This window comes from Balaenoptera musculus, chromosome 16 (genome assembly GCF_009873245.2).
Source record: "Balaenoptera musculus isolate JJ_BM4_2016_0621 chromosome 16, mBalMus1.pri.v3, whole genome shotgun sequence".
In the NCBI taxonomy this organism is placed as follows: Eukaryota; Metazoa; Chordata; class Mammalia; order Artiodactyla; family Balaenopteridae; genus Balaenoptera; species Balaenoptera musculus.
In genome coordinates, this window is record NC_045800.1 from 58,033,863 (window position 1) to 58,050,696 (window position 16,834).

The following is a 16,834-nucleotide window of genomic DNA, read 5'->3' on the forward strand; positions in this document are numbered from 1 at the left end:
CACTGGGTGCCTTAGGGGTGGAGGTGCAAGAAAAGAGAAGAAAAGTAAAAAGAACCCAAACCATGATTTCCCCATTCTCTCTGAGTGTTAGGAATTGCCTCTACCGGTCTTTGAGCCAGAATGAGAGCTTCTCTTGGGGCTTTGTCTTTCCACATTCTTGTGTTCATTTACAGGTTCTGGGCTTCCTCAAAGTCAGGTTAGAGGATACCAGAGCAAAAACAATGGCAAACTCACTGCTGATTTGGTGGTACTTCCAATTCTGGTCATTTTCCCTAATCTGTTTGCTACCGTTTGTCTCAGAGATTTCAAATAGCTGCTCCATGCATTTTGTCCAAGTTTAATAGATGCAATCAATGAAAGACACAGGGTGGAGTGTCCTTATTCTATTTTATCCAGAGCCCGAAAACCAGATGTCACTTTAGAACAATATTCTATGTTTGTCCTTTATAGCTGGACCAGGGAGAATATTGCCTCTAAGGCAGTGTCATCATCATCATGTCTTTTTAGCGTATTCAGTAATCACTCTCTTTGGGGTGAGTTTGAGGTAATCCACCTTTTCATCAGAGACTATGAATAATGTAACCTGGCAAGCTGCATTACTGTGGAATCCTGCGCATCTCCTGGCAGAACAATGGGAGGTGACTGTTTCCACTTCAGACTCATTTAGCTGATTTAGAGAAACTTTGGGACACCTGTAAAATGATGCTGAGATCAATTTAAGCATCCATCTGCCATCTTGAAAAATGGCATGCAATAAAACCTTTCAACTGGGTATAATTTTTGTAGTTTTTATCAGCTGCCACATGTATCCCACGGTAGCACGAGTGATGCAGGCCCACTGATTAGGGTTTCAAGTACTAAGAAATACAGGTGTCCTGCCTGCCTTGATGCTGTGCTTTGTGTACACTAGGGGATGGGAAGTAGGCTGGGAAGCGGATGGAATTAATTGACATTATATAAGTGAGAGATATCACTTCCTCCCTTTCCCCCATACCGTATCAGCAGGTAGAGTATCTCTGCCCACCAAAAACTAACATACAGCTCTATGTCCACTGACCTTGGGGTGCAGAAGCTCTTTGTTGTGGTCAGTCTGCAAAGAGAAGTCTGTGTTTATGCCTAGCCTCCATATTTATGGTGTTGCTTTTTAGGACAATGGATTTAATTAGTTTCTCCTTTTTTTCCTAGACTGACAAAATAAATATCATTTCTTAAGGAGTTTCTGTTGGTTTCCTGTTTCAGCTAACATTTGGCAGTGAGAAGGCCATTTATTTTAATGGTTGGGTATTTTTTCTTCTCCTTAAATTGACTAGTGAGGAAAGAATCAGTGAAAGAGGAATATTTGGTACCTCTTTCGGAATTTGGATTAGGTATTAGACTTGATCATCCAAAGATCTTGGATGGTGTCCCCCTGTCCAGATATATCCATGGAACACTATGTTTTTCAGATGTGCCAGCACAGCCTCACCCGTCCTGTTCTCCCTCACTCGTGAAGTGTGAGGGGAGTTGTGGAGCTGTGCAGTGGGCAGAAGGCTGGGGTTGGGGGTGTGTTGTAAGCCTCTGAATTAGGACATGGTTTGTTGTAAGACCTCGCACTGCTTGCTCAAGCTTTCTGAGCTTCATGTTCACCCACAGTAAAAAGTGGAAGAGCCTAGCAGGTTGTTGGAAAGATTACCAGTACATGACGGTACGTCACCCCCTTCTTGTTCCTTAGGGGTTGGTGGTACTGTTTGGGTTTCTATTTGTGATGAGATCTGACACTGGATTAGGATTGGGTCACTCATGGGGGAACACAGAGGGATGAGCCTAATCTAAAGCCACTCTCTAGGGTGGTGTAAAGACATCCCTCCCTATACTGCTTACAGTTTTGTGTTGCCAAAGTCTTTGTAAATGACTGATATTGGGGGAGGTCCCTGGAACTCTGTGGTGAGATACAGAATTAGTAGAATTTTCTGCCTGAGTGCATTTTCTAGGGCAGTAGCATTGTTTATCAGCCTAAGTGACACTGGGTCCCTCAACCTTTCTGTCAGAAACCCATCCCCTACCCCCACAGCTAGATTTTACCTGCATGTACAGGTGAAACCTGGATGCACCTTTATGGCTTTTCCCAGGCCTCTCAGTGAATGGAGATTTGCTGGCTGTTCTTTTCCATACGTAATGAATGTCCGGCTAGCAAGTGCAGCCCTGCCCAGGACAGAACCCTGCAGTGGCAGTGCCTGGAAGGAGAACAGCTGTGTGCTGGGCTGTGTTACCCGTGGAGAACTCAGAGAGCGTAGTGACCTCCCGGGTCCTGCCTGGAGGATTGATATGTACTACGGACTTGAACTTGCTCGTAGAACCAATGGGCACAGGGACAGAGAGACCTCTCCTTGACCAAGCAGGATTATCACACGTCTTCTCTTTCTTCTCATCTTATACCAACTGTAGGATACCATCCTGGCAGTTTTCTGGGAATACTGAACTATAACAAGGGCTAAAATCTTCCAAGAAATGCAACAAGAAGGAGGAAATGTGCCTTCCAGAACTCTTCTCAGGAGGCATACAGTTTGTGGTTGGACGGAATACTTTGGTAAACTCTTTGGGATAGGAGGGATGAGTTCCCTTGAACATGTTACTCCACGTTCAAGTAACAACAGATATTTTCTAATTTGCCTTCTAAAGAGTCGCACCCACTTAATTGCAAGGCTTTTCTTTTGCTGAGGGGAGTATGCAAAATTGGGGCCAGGATTGAATTGCTGAGGGCAATAGAGGCTGAGGGCTCTGACCTGTGGTCACTCTTCTCTTTTTTTTTTTTTTTTTAATTTTTATTTATTTATTTATTTATTTATTTATTTATTTATTTATTTATTTATTTATTTATTTATGGCTGTGTTGGGTCTTCGTTTCTGTGCGAGGGCTTTCTCCAGTTGTGGCAAGCGGGGGCCACTCTTCATCGCGGTGCGCGGGCCTCTCACTATCGCGGCCTCTCTTGTTGCAGAGCACAGGCTCCAGACGCGCAGGCTCAGTAATTGTGGCTCACGGGCCTAGTTGCTCCGCGGCATGTGGGATCTTCCCAGACCAGGGCTCGAACCCGTGTCCCCTGCATCAGCAGGCAGATTCTCAACCACTGCGCCACCAGGGAAGCCCCCATTCTTCTCTTTTTCATCCCCACCCAGCACTCAGCCTCTACTCCAAATACAAGTTAAACAAGTACTTTTAAAAATAATGTTTGAACAAGCATCGGAGTATTATCATGCCTTTCTTGTGGACCAAGGATGTGCCAGGTATCAGTTCAGAATCAGTCTGAACTGATACCTGGCAAACAAAGAGGAAACAAAGAGGAAAGCCATTTGCAGGAGGAAGGATGAACGATGAAAGTAGAATCTAGTGAGTCTCCACTGGAGGGATGTGGGCAAGAGTCAAGCCCAGAAATTGGAAGTAGCCAATCCAGTCTACCCATCAGGATCTTTTTGTCTCAGGGCTGCTTTCAGGAGACCAGGCTGGGTCTTTATGTCCACGTATGACCTTTCTCCTATTTGGGGAGACAGTCAGTTCCTCCAAATACCTAACTTCTCTCTTATCATCCTATCTATTCAGAGTGAACTTGCTGGCCACTAGGGAAGGGGAGGGGGAGGGAGGACCTCCAGGGAACACTGCTGTCTTTTGGGGATAAACTCAAGCTACTTAGTTTTTCTCCTCAGTCCAGAGGATCATTTGTTGATTAGTGATGTTCCAGGTTTTTCCAGTAGCAGCTAAGCAATAGGAAGCCATGAATCACTGTCCCAACGTCTAACTGGCTGTGTTCCCTTGTGCGAGTAGTAGAGATGTCTTCATAATCCCCATCACCAACACTCATTATTTATGATAGAGCATTTATAGAACATCTACAGGGTACACACTCAGTAAGTGCCATCTTTTAGTATGATTAAGCCACCAAAGCACCTATCACATAGGAAGCACTCAGAAAACATTAGCTATTTGCCAGGCACTATGTTAGGTGTTTTACGTGGATCACCTCATTTCATCTGTCTTCCTAGGAAGTAGGTACTACTGTTGCTCTCATTTTGCAGGTGAGGGGATTGAGGCTTGGAGAGGTTATACAACTGGCCCAGGGACGTTCAGTGAGGCTGGGATTTGAACCCAGAGGCTGCATGTGCTTTGGTACTTCCTACATTGCTGCTGCACTCAGGATCATGGCCCCTCTTAAACAGAAACTGCTAAAGCCAGCTAAATACCTCAGCAATTTATAAGCTGTCCCCTTTCAGTCTCTGAACCAAATGTCATTTTGACGAGGCCTAAAATCCACTCTAGGAAGCCGCAGAGGGGAATTTCAAGTCACTTCTAACTTCCTGTGAAAATATTCTCTAGCTGGCAAGAGATTTTTCCAGGTAACAGTGAATACGCAATAAAGCGGGTGCCTCTACCTTGGGTACCTGGCTCACAAATAACCCATTTGGCTTCCCAATCACCCTGATACCTAAAACTAGCGGAATTTATAATCGTGGCTTGAATGGCTCTGTTCAGCCAAAAAGCAAAAGTTTATGGCTGAAACCCTTTGCTCTGAAATGAAATCTAGTCTCTTTGGCTCGACTTTATTAGGCCCGGATTGTACAGCGATACGAGACGTAAGTATCCAGAATCTGCTGTCACTAAAATAGAACTGAGAGTTGGCAAACATTTTTGTCCTCACACTCAACACTGTGTCCTAAAATGGAAAAGTTAAACAGAAATAAGGGATACAAATAGGAGCCATTTTCTGAAACTTTAATTTTAATTGAATTAAATATAGCTGTGTCATTGTTCTCTCTTTACAAAGCCCACATTGAAGTGGAGACTAAGTTATTATTGGGGTCATTGGATCAATGGAGAGAGACTAGGTAGATAAATCTGGATCCCTGAAGTATTGTTTAGACTAATTATCACAGCAACCCAAACACTGGGATACCCATCTTGTGCTTAATTATCTACAGGCTTTCTCTGTAACTGGCTCCAATATTTAGTGATACTCATAGAAAGCATCCTTTTTCATCTCTTATTCAAATCCTTTGGGCCATGATTGATTCTCTGGTCCTCAAAGGCATGGTCCTCAAAGAGAATACTTGTTCTATGTTCTTCACTCTCTTTGGGAATACCTTTGCTACTGTACGTGTGGTCCATGTTTGGGGAGTATTTATGTTGCCTGGGAGCTTGTTAGAAATGCAGAATCTTAGACCCCACCCCAGGACTACAGAAAGCACATTTTACTAACACCCTTGGGTGATTCACATGCTCTTCAGAGTTTGGGAAGCACTGGACTCACAGCCTTAGACATGCCCACTGGTGAGAAACTATCCTGTGTTAACTTCAGTGGATGCAGTGGGATTCTCCCCAAACTGTCTAAAATATTGAAGATTTTGCAAACGCATAGGTAATTCTCTAATGATTTGTCTTATCAAAAGCAACCTCATAATTCCCGTGCTGATTCAAATGCTTTTCTATCTAACTCCTTTCTTTTTCTCCCAGTTCTTAATTAGTTAATAGCAAACAGTTGTTTTTGGTCTCAGTTTTAGAATTTAAGAGTAATGGAATTGCCAAATGCAGCCTTTGCTGGGCTCAGTCTATTTCCTGTTGAATTGTTGTTTGACCCTACATTGGAATTCAAAAGAGTGCAATCCAGAAGATAGAGGGCTAGGTCACATGGGAAAGAAAGCATAGTCATGAGACGGAGCAAAGGGGGCTCCTTTCTGCAGGGAGTGCGGTGGGACTCCTAGCTAGTAAGAGGTAGGACTTCTGTTAGATTGGCAAATACACCAATTCCTGAGAGTCCCTTCTTTAAAATTCAAGCCTCCAAGGTATTGGATCTAGAATTTAGAAAACCATAAGCCACTTGCTAAGTAGCCCAAGATGTTCTGTGATGACAGAGTTTCCCAGAAATGTACTGCTCAGTAGAAAGTGTTCTGGGAAGTTTAAAAATCACCCGACTCTACACGTTCCCTGTGAGATGCCAAGAATGCAGAATTTTTCAGCATTTGGGGGGCACAAATTGGTTCCTTTCATGGTCAACACTAAGCGCTATGAAGTTAGCAGCACTGACTTGTGATTAGATGCCTGGAAAAATTGTGCTTGTTTCTTTGTGTCTCTTTCTCCAGTTTTGTCTTGCTCAGTTCAATTCAACAAATATTAATTAAGCACCTCTTATAAGCACCTCATAAGGTAGTATGCTGCTTGTTCTAGAAGATACAAAGTTGAATGCCTAAGGGAGGGTCTCGTGTTCCAAAATTCCACTTTATTGTAGTTCTTGTCAGATGTTAGAAGACTCAGATACTATGATGGTAGCTAATGACAACTAATGCATACTGAGTGCATACTGCCAACCAGGGAATGTTCTAAGCATTCTTTATCCATTATCTCTTTTAGCCCTCCCAGGCTCACCAGAGGTGGGCATGATTTGTGTTCCCATTAAGGCAGGGCAGAGCACATCAATTTGGGGAAATGAGGAAAGTCCTCACAGACGAGGTGGCATACGATGGGAACTTTATAGGTAGAGTTGGATCTTGACAGCTGAAAATGGCCACAGAGAGGTTTCTGACAGTAGGATCAGGGAAACGAAGTGGTGGGGAGATCAGAAGGAGGAAGTTTTCAGAATAGCATTGCTGGTCTCCATGAGCTGCTCCTTGAAATAAAGGATTCTGTGACTTAGTACCATGTTGCCCCTTTGGAGATTTACAATTCATAGTAACATGTGAAATACTCTGAGTTGCACTAAAAAACTCCCCAGTTTGGCTTTGTGAAATCCAGCACTTCCCAAATGTATTTCATCCATTCAACAAATATTGAGCTACTGCTATGTTCCATGCACTGTTCCAGGCTCTGGAGACTCAGGTGAATTTTTCTGCCTTCAAAAAACCTATATTTTAATGGAGACACCATAGAACTCCCTCTTCACTCTCTTATGTTCAAGGTGGCACCTGTTAATAAGTTCTGTCGAGGCTACCTTGGGAAATCTTAGTTGGGAATAATCCTACTTTACTGGAATTTGGGGGAAATTGTGAGAAGTAAGGTTTGTAAGATAGAGTAGGACCAGCACAACTGCAAATGCAGTCCGTGGATGGGTGCCATGAACTGTTTGCTACTCATCCACGAAGTGGCAAGTACAGAAAATGAGAGGAATGCTCAGGAACTTTTAGAGCAATTTGACAGATTAATTTTATATTGGTTGAATCTAATGATAGAAATTTTGGACTTGTATTTTGCATGTCTTGTCTATTCTTTTTTTGTTTTTTGGAAATCATTTCTGTTAGATTTTGCAGAAGTTTGAGTCTGCAAAACGATGGATACTAGAAATAAAAACAAAACCCTGGTCTCTCACCCCAAATGGGTTGAGAAGCTCTGTTCTGAAAAATCCTGCCTGCCAGGGACTGAATTGTTCTCCTGAGGATTGCTTGGCAGGCGTCTGCTTGAGAACACTTACTTGCTGCTTGCCCTACCCAGATGAGAATTATTTTTAGTAGTATTTTAAGAACCTTATTATTTGAAGCACAAGTGAGAATGTTCTTAACTATTATCAAGATTGCAAAACCAAAGTCCTATTTGGACAGATAGTGAATAGGCCCATCTTTAAAAAGGCCTGGCAACACTTAAGCATAAATACCTTTTCTACATTGGAGAGGAAAAAAAGAAAAGGGTAGAACAACCTACCTACATATTAAAAAAATTACCAATTTCCTGCCACATAGGCCACACTTTCTGAAATAATTTATAAATAATAATTATTTTTAAAAGTTCTCATATCACTCTTTCTGTTAACCCTTCCTTTAACTTCAGTTCCTCTGGCATTCTGTGTTTTCAGAAGTAACCTAAGTTGGGGTAACATAGCAGGGGGGAAAATACCCTGTCTGCTAACTCTTTTTGCATGTGGTGTGGTCTGTTGATCTCTCTCTGAACACTTCATGTGGGCTGATCTTTTTCTTCCTAATGCTTGATGGAAGAAATCTCATTTGGTAGTCTGCAGCCCACTAGTCTGGGAATAAGAGATTCGGTGGAAGTCCACCCCAGAATTAATCTTTGGAGTTGTTTATTTATTTGTTCAGTGCTGAAGCAACCAGTTATCTTGCATTCCATCAAATTCCAAATAATGTGTTTTAATTGACATTGTCCCAAAGCCTTTGGAAAAATCTGAGATCCTTTCGTTCTATTCTCACATTCTGGAAAATACAATCTGAAATAGGCCATAATTGTGGAATGCCAAATCGTTATGGAGTCCCTGAAATCCGATGCTGCTCTCGGAAGGACAGCCGACCTGAGTCCACATCCAAGAAGGACAGCGTTGATATGCAATTTGGCACAGAGAAGAGATATATTCTTTTTTTTTTTTTTTTTTGAAGAGATATATTCTGAAAAGGTGCAAATCACTGTTGGTTTCCCATCTCTTCTGTTTCTTTCCTTTGTTTTCAACTTTATCACCAGTTTCCTCCACCCCCCAGAAAGCTGTGCAGCGAGGCTTTCTCTGTTCTGGCACTCGTGAGGAGCTAAGCTAGCAAGACTCAAGCGTTTTGTTTTTTAATTCTACGAGTTTATGTTGAGGCGAGGAAGAGAGGGGGAAAGAGCCGCATGCCCACTGGTGGTTAAAACTGCGGCAAGTTTGTTAACATTGGAACATAGAGGGAAATAAAGGAGGAGAGAGAGAATCCAGGAACTGGGTCAGTGATAAAGTCTTCTTAACAATCAGTTGTCCTTAGCATTGTTCTTTCCAGCAAGAAATGATTGGATGCAACATTGAATCAGATTTTTCCCAGTGGCAGAACATGCCATTGAGGGATGGGGATGAAGGACCCCACTCATTTTAGTGACCAGCCCACACCCTCATCACCCTAGAGCCCATCAATGCTGATTCCATGTTGATTACTGTAATTAAGAGCTTGACACATTCTGTGGGTGTTCTCTGTTTTTTGTGGGCGTAAATATGTTTTTGTGGAATCTCAGATACGTCGGCCAGTTCCTGTCAGTGCGCTCTGTTTTAGACGGTCACATTACAAAGGACAGTGACAATGTATTGTGTAATTTATATGTACAAATATTCAGCTGTAGCTAATTGATTCTAATTAAGGACTTCTATGGTTTAAAACTATACATCCTTTAGAGCAAGAATATCGAGAATTTGGATAGATTTTTTAAAAATCATAAATGTAATAAATACCTGCTATTACAATAAATAGTCTTCTACTACCAGTTTTGGGCAATACTGGTGTGTACGTTACAACTCACCTCTTCTTATTGCAGCTATTAACATAATGGTCATTGATTTTTATAATTTCCTCTTAGTTCATTATATTTGATGTGCACAACATAACGTATATTTGGATTAAAACAGTGTACTTGTTTTTGATTAAGGATTGGTATATGATAGTCTTTGGAATTATTCATACGACTCTGGAGGTAGGGATGGACTTCTGCAAAATTATTTGGCTGTAATCAACACAGTTATTCAGACTCTTTGCTGGAAACAGAAATCACAGTGATTGTAACATACCGCAGCTGGGATGGTTGATTTTTCACATTCACTGGGCTGTTAGCGTTAGAGAAACACAGTTTCACCCTAATCAGAGAAATCATAAAATATAAAAGGTGTCGTTCCTGACCCACCGTTAGTAACACATGCAAAATCTGGGAGCAAGAAGGTGTTACTTCCCCCAGAGCCAAGGCTGATGTTTCCAGTTTGATGGTGCCTTTGGTGGTGGAGCCATCGGCCCCCAGATTGGTGTACAACCGTTTACTTAAGGGATTGAACTAGACTGGTTGAAAAATTAGATAATGAAGGGCAGATAAATAAGACCGTGAGAAGTGTGGACGTGCGAGCCCCACGGCTCAGATCTCTTTTCTCACTGAAGATCTGCGAGTGGTTGATGAATAAGGACCTGAAGCACATCACCTGCTCATTTTTGCTAGGTGCTCTTCTGAAGCAGCGGGAGTTTGATGTGACAGCCAGAGGAGAAATTGCTGCCTCAGGAAATGCTTTGCCTTTGACTGATTGTTGAATGGCTGGCAAATTAATTTTGGCACCTTTCCCTAAGTCATTTTGGTCCCATTCTTTCATTTTTCTGCTGGGAAGTGTGTATTCACATTACAGTTAAAAATATTTCGACAACACAGATGTGGAGAACAGCATGTACTATTTTAGGCAAGAAGTTGTAGGCTGGGATGGTTCCATTTTATAGAATAGAAATGATGCCGTCGTGCTCTGAGAGGAGGTCTGAACTCTCCTTTCAGCTCGACCTAAAATCAATATTACTTCTCGCTGACTTCTCACAAAGTCAGGGGCTCCAGGGCTTAAGATCTTGCGTTCTTGAGGAGCTTTTCCTCTTAGGTACTTATATTCCGCAAACCCTCCAAGCCCCCCAAAATCCTAGCACCGCTGCTTCTCTATATATTTACCCTGTCAGTCTCTAGCAAGAGATAATATGGTGGGTGGTTAACAGTATGAACTCTGAATCCTGTTTGTACCACTCATTGGCTTTGTAACCTTCAGTGGGTTACAGAACCTCTCTGTGCCTCTGTTAAAGGGGACTTATAATGACAGTAACTCATTCTACCGTCTCTAGATCTCTTTGTTCACTGTCAAGTGTTTTAAACTCAACATATTGTATTTTATACTAATTTTTCCTTTCCTAAGAATGTATTTGATTACGGCTAACAAAACTAAAAGGAATGTGCATTTTGCTTTTGCTTTTTTCAAAATAAGTGAAAGGTGCCATGCTTGAGACTTAGAAAGGGAAACTTTGATAAGAAGGGGTAATTGAAGCCCTTGCCTCGGGATGAAGATTGAGGTTCTGTTGTCTGAGTTTGTGACACATTACAGTGTCATAAGGCTAGGTGCTCTATCCCTGACTCTCCTGATGGGATAACCTGTTCCTGTCATTGTTCTGCCACAACTTGTCATTCTTGCCCTTAAGGATTAAAGGGTGTAAGTGTTAATTATAATTACTGATTCTCCTTATATTATACGTATTGGTTTTTTTAAAAAAATTTACTTGTGGTAAAATACATATAACAAAATTTACCATTTTACCATTTAAATCATTTTCAGTAAGTTTTTGTGTGTGTGTGTGTGTGTGAACATTTATCAGAACCTGAAAAATTTGTTAACTTATCAATAGGGAAATTGTGTTAAAGATTTAGAAATCTTAAAGGGTTATAACAATGAATTTAAACTCCTCAGCTTTTAGACAGTCCGTTCAGTACTTCTGCATCTTGCATTATACATACCATCTGAGCATCTGCATATGTCTGTGGAAGAGGCATTTTGCTTTCCAGAAAAGTTCTGTTCATTTTTTTTTCCAGTTTTTTGACTTTTAGTCCTCAAGCATTTCAGATCAGCCACAAACTTGCAGGAAAAGAAATGTGGAAAAAAATCAGCAAAAGTCAGATATATATCGTCAGAAATATCTTAGGTATATCTGATGCTTTTTCTGGCAAAGAGAAAAATATGGGAAAATAAATACCAGTTTAAATAAAATTCAGTCAGTAACTAGAATGGCTCATAAGACACAGAATATGCTCAAAGATATTTGCTGAATTAATGAATCAATGAACAATTTATGCTAAGTTCAAAAGAAACATGAATATAATATTTGTATCCTAAAAAGAATTTATTTCTACTTAAAAAGTTTAGTGATGAACCTACAATAAAATTTGGTCTCAAGAGTAGTTCCATTAGGACATAGAGGCATGAAAATAATGACCATAACTAAAAGAACTAAATTAAAATCATACTAATTGAGGAATAGCACCAACAATCAATAATAATTGGGATAAAGCTTCATATTTTCATTATTTTTGAAAGCCAAGTGGAATATTTAAATTAGCAACATAAGCAACATATTATAAAAGGAATGTCCCTGCTAAAAGAATAGGCTGAATTCTTCTACTTCAAGAAAACTATTTGCCCATAAAACTCAACTGTGAGGATTTATAATTGGCAATCCCTCAGATACTATCCTATTTACCAATAAAAAATTGTGATAACATAATGCCCCAAATATTATATATTTCAAACTATTTACTAATGCAGACTAAGCTTTCTTCAAATTAGTTGGAATTAATAACCTTTGCTTATGAAGTCAAGAATATCTTTTATTTGAAAAAATAAGTTGAAATCTTATGAGTCGGGGAAATTAAAAAATTTGTGCTTAGCTAAACACATAGCAGTTAATTTTTAAAATCATAAAGTTTAGCAGTAGAAAAGGTTCAGTCCTTTTGTTTTGAAAGACCCCACTCTGGGGAAGACTAATTTGTAGATGAACAATCCATACCCAGCAGTATTGCATAGCACATGTCTAACGTGTGGTAGTAGGTTAGAAGCAGCACAAACTAATGAGGTTAACCCACATAATCTAATAACCCAGCCAGAACACAAAGCAGACGTAGCATAGAAGCAGGGAGCATTCAATTTATTTCTAAATTACTCCTAGCTTTTGTATTCCAGAGCATCACCAAGTAGATGGTAGGTGTGCATTTCCCACTGTTTCCAAGTCTCTCTCATTTCCCCCAGTTAACTGACTATTGGGTCATAAGCAAGATGCCTTTTTTTTTTGGCTGTGGCTGGTCTTAGTTGCAGTATGGGGGTTCTCCATTGTGGCGTGCGGGCTTTTCTCTAGTTGCAGCGTGCACGTCTTGTTTTTCTTTTCCTCTCTCTCTAGTTGTGGCATGCGGGTTTTCTCTCTCTAGTTGTGGCACGCAGGATCCAGAGTGCGTTGGCTCTGTAGTTGTGGCACGAGGGCTCCAGAGTGCGTGGGCTCTATAGTTTGCGAAACCCAGGCTCTCTAGTTGAGGCGCGGGCTCAGTAGTTGTGGCGCGCGGGCTTAGTTGCCCTGCAGCAGGTGGGATCTTAGTTCCCTGACCAGGGATCGAACTCGCGTCCCCCGCACTGGTAGGTGGATTCTTTACCACTGGACAACGGAGGAAGTCCCAAGATGCCTTTTAATTCAATACCAGCACAGGACATTATTAAGAGCCACTTCCAGTTGGCTGGGAAGCTCCTTTTCATCCTCCCCCTTATCTAACCTCCAGTGGAAGTGAACTGGGGAGACAGCAGCTTACAGATACCCAAGGACCACACAGCCTGCCTGTCTTCCTGCCTTGGGAATCCATGACATCCCCAGGCTCCCAGAGGGGCTCAGCGTTCTTGTTGTTTTCACTTTATACTTTTAAATGGTCGATTCCAAGGTAAAACCTTTCCAGAAATAGCTAGCGTGAAGAGGGCTGTTGGGAAAACCAGTTGAACTTGATTAATTATGACAAAAAAAACAAAAAAACAAAAAACATTTTAATGACATTTTGGTTAAGACCTTTCTGAAACTACATTTTACTTTTTTTTTTAATTATTTTATTTTATTTATTTATTTTTTAATTTATTTTTGGATGCATTGGGTCTTCGTTGCTGCGCACGGGTTTTCTGTAGTTGCGGCGAGCAGGGGCTACTCTTCCTTGCAGTGCGTGGCCTTCTCATTGCAGTGGCTTCTCTTGTTGCAGAGCACAGGCTCTAGGTGCGCAGGCTTCAGTAGTTGTGGCACACAGGCTCAGTAGTTGTGGCTCATGGGCTCTGGAGTGCAGGCTCAGTAGTTGTGGCGCACGGGCTTAGTTGCTCCGCGGCATGTGGGATCTTCCCGGACCAGGGCTCGAACCCATGTCCCGTGCATTGGCAGGCGGATTCTTAACCATTGTGCCACCAGGGAAGTCCTACATTTTACTTTTTGTGATAGTCAAGGTGGTGTTGGAAAAATCTACTTTTTCCCTGAAGTAGAAATAGATATGTTGTTTCATGTTATACATATATGCTCACTGCAAAAGCCTTCAGACAATGCAGAAATCTATAGAGAAAAAGTGTCATTCTACATCTCAGAGATAACAACTGTTACTGTTTTGGTATAAAGCTTTCTAGATTTTTCTACGGCTTTACGAACATTCAGATAATTATAGGGTGTTTAAAAATAGGATCAGACTATACACACTATTTAGTAATGTGCCTTTTAAGGTAATTTCTCTATGAAAAAATATATATTTTCATCATAATTTTTAATTGCTTCCCTGTATTCCATGGTATAAACCTACCATTTGTGGTTATTTCTAATTTCTTGTTCTAAGAACAAGAAGGATGTTCTTGTACATGTGTATGTGTATACTTACCTACTTGTTTCTTTGCTATGAATACTTAAAATGGAATTGTGTAAAAGAGTATGCACTTTTGTACATCTTGATAACAATTTAAAAATTGCTCTCAAAAATTTTTATCAATTGTGGATGAGTGCCCATGCCTCCACATTCTTGGAAATCATACAGGTTTAGGAAGAAGTGGTGCTTTAGAGGGGACATCCGTCTAGTCTATGAGTTTAGGGGCATGGAAGACTTCACGTGGTGATGGGGTATGTTCCTGGTTGTTCAGGAAGGTCGCCACGACACAACCAGTGCATTCATTTGTTTGCCAGATGGGGTAACCCCACTTTCCTTTTACTATCCTATCTTAAACCCTTCTCCTGTGTGCTTCTCCCTTAGATTGAGGAAGACACGTGGCAGAAATACTACTTGGAAGGAGTCTCAAATGAAATGTACACAGAATATCTCTCCAGTGCCTTCGTGGGTCTGTCCTTCCCTACTGTTTGTGAGTAAGTGACCACTAACCATATGCTCTTTGGCTTTCAGAAACATTTAACGTGTCTCTGGAAGGAAATGCACCCCACCTGTGGCCAGCACAGTGGGGACACTCGACAATTACCAAGTGTCCTGTGCTCAGCCTTCTGTGATGAAGGGGAAGGTGGGTCATTATATGGCCCCTGCCTTGGGGATTTCTGCTGGCTCTCCTTTCCCTCCAGTCCTGAGAATCTCAGGCTTGGATTCATCATTTGACCTAAATTATGAACTGCAGTTTTCCTGCATATCTTGAATTATGTCCCTATAATGTAGACACATGTATGAAGGGTAGCATGAACCCATGCCTCTGATTTTACCAGGGCAAAACCAAATCTTGCTAGCACCTTGATGAAAGAAATTTTAATCTCTTTCAATTAAGTCAGGTCATAAAGACATCAGAGAAGCGGCTGTTCAAAGTGCTTTCACTATTTCCTGAGGCAATGTGGAACCAAATGTACACAGGGAGGCCTTGAAATAGTCCTGAGTGGTTTAGCCCCGAGATGGACAACTGGTATGTTATAACAGTAAAAAGGCTTAGCATCTCCTTGTACTGGCTCAGCAAGATGGATTTGAGCAAGGGGTAGCCCCAGCCTGCATGACCCCTCGAGGTAGAACAGGTGATCATTTAAGGGGTATGACGTCAGGAGCTCCAGGTGTCCCAGACCCCAAGAAACTTCCACCAGGAAGATGCCTCAGATTCCCCACCTAGAAGCTCAGATGTTGGATGTAAGTCAAACAGGGACTTTGTCCCTATGAAAACACAGACTCCTTGGGAATGCTGAAACATGAAGCCCGATACTTTGACACTATAGCAAAGAATTTGGTAAACTCAGTCTCACTGATAAAAACTGGGAAGAAACAGGGGAATCTGGGAACCCACTGGGCTGGGAAAGAAGAGCTCCTCCCTTGTACTGTCTGCCTGCCTGCAAACCAAACCCACCTTCTGGAAAGGGCGGCCTGAAGAGGACAGTCCTGGGGGGCTCTTGGGTTCCTCTGTCTCATAGTTTGCTGTTCTGTGCACAGCAGAGAGGGGCCAGAGCACCTGGTAGCTTGGTGTTTACCTGTCAGTGACTTCTGTCAGTGAGCACAGCAGGTGCACCCTGCCTGTCCCTGGGCCCAGACCCTAAGCAATCCAAGATGGTTTGACTGTTTACTGAGATTTCTCACCCTGTCTCGAAGCGAAAGTTTAAACGCTAAATGGACCGGAAAAGGGCATAGGTAATTGATTCCGAAGGAGTTATTTTCCGAAAATGGATGCCCCATTGTAACTCCCATGTGTTCCTTTCTTTGAGAGCTATTTCTCATTCTGCCATAGAAAGGAGTTAACCATTCAGAGGCACTGGGTCCTGGAACACTGAGGCTGTCCCAGGGGATTTTCTCTGTCTTGGAGCGTGGCCTGCCTGGGATAAAAATTCCAGGAGGATTCAGGACTTATATTAGAAGCTGGTCCTATAAAAAGACAATTGAGGCCTCTTAGGTCTGGTGTAGATGTGGTCTGAGCCCACAGCAGAACTGCCAACACCTGGAGGAGTCCTATGGCACCTCAGGCATTAGCAGGGGAGTATGTGAAGTCCCCTTCTTTGTCTTTGAGTCTCCCAGGCTTGATTGGTGTCAACATGAGTGCTGCCTTGCAAATCCCTTAGTCCATGTCCCTCCCCCACTCCCTTCCTTCTTTCCTACTGCTTCTCTTATTTTGCTTCTGGAAACTGAGTGAGTTCATTTTTTTTTTTTTTTTAATTTTTAATTTTACTTATTTATTTATGGCTGTGTTGGATCTTCGTCTCTGTGCGAGGGCTTTCTCCAGCTGCGGCAAGCGGGGGCCACTCCTCATCGCGGTGCGCGGGCCTCTCACCACCGCGGCCTCTCCTGTTGCGGAGCACAGGCTCCAGACGCGCAGGCTCAGCAGCCGTGGCTCACGGGCCCAGCCGCTCCGCGGCACGCGGGATCCTCCCACACCAGGGCCCGAACCCATGTCCCCTGCACTGGCAGGCAGACTCCCAACCATTGCGCCACCAGGGAAGCCCGAGTGAGTTCATTTTAAGAGTGTTAACCTGGAAGGTTAGAACTGCTCCCTCTAAAAGTTCCAGCTGGGATACCTGTGGGGTCAGTTTGACTCACGTATTTGTCCTACACAGTGTTTCATTTCTTAAAAGTTAGTCGCCAGTATTTCAAAAAGGTGGTTCTTCACGTAAAACTA

At 42.2% G+C, this 16,834-nt stretch overlaps 1 protein-coding gene across 5 annotated transcripts in view; it reads left to right on the plus strand.

The window, feature by feature from the left end:
* Positions 1-16,834, plus strand: part of KCNMA1 (potassium calcium-activated channel subfamily M alpha 1) — a 745,231-nt gene that overhangs the window by 562,383 nt on the left and 166,014 nt on the right. For all 5 annotated transcript variants that reach the window (XM_036829453.1, XM_036829449.1, XM_036829450.1 and 2 more), the window contains exon 15: positions 14,503-14,612. In XM_036829453.1, coding sequence (XP_036685348.1) covers positions 14,503-14,612 — 110 coding nt within the window. The remainder of the gene's footprint in view (positions 1-14,502; positions 14,613-16,834) is intronic.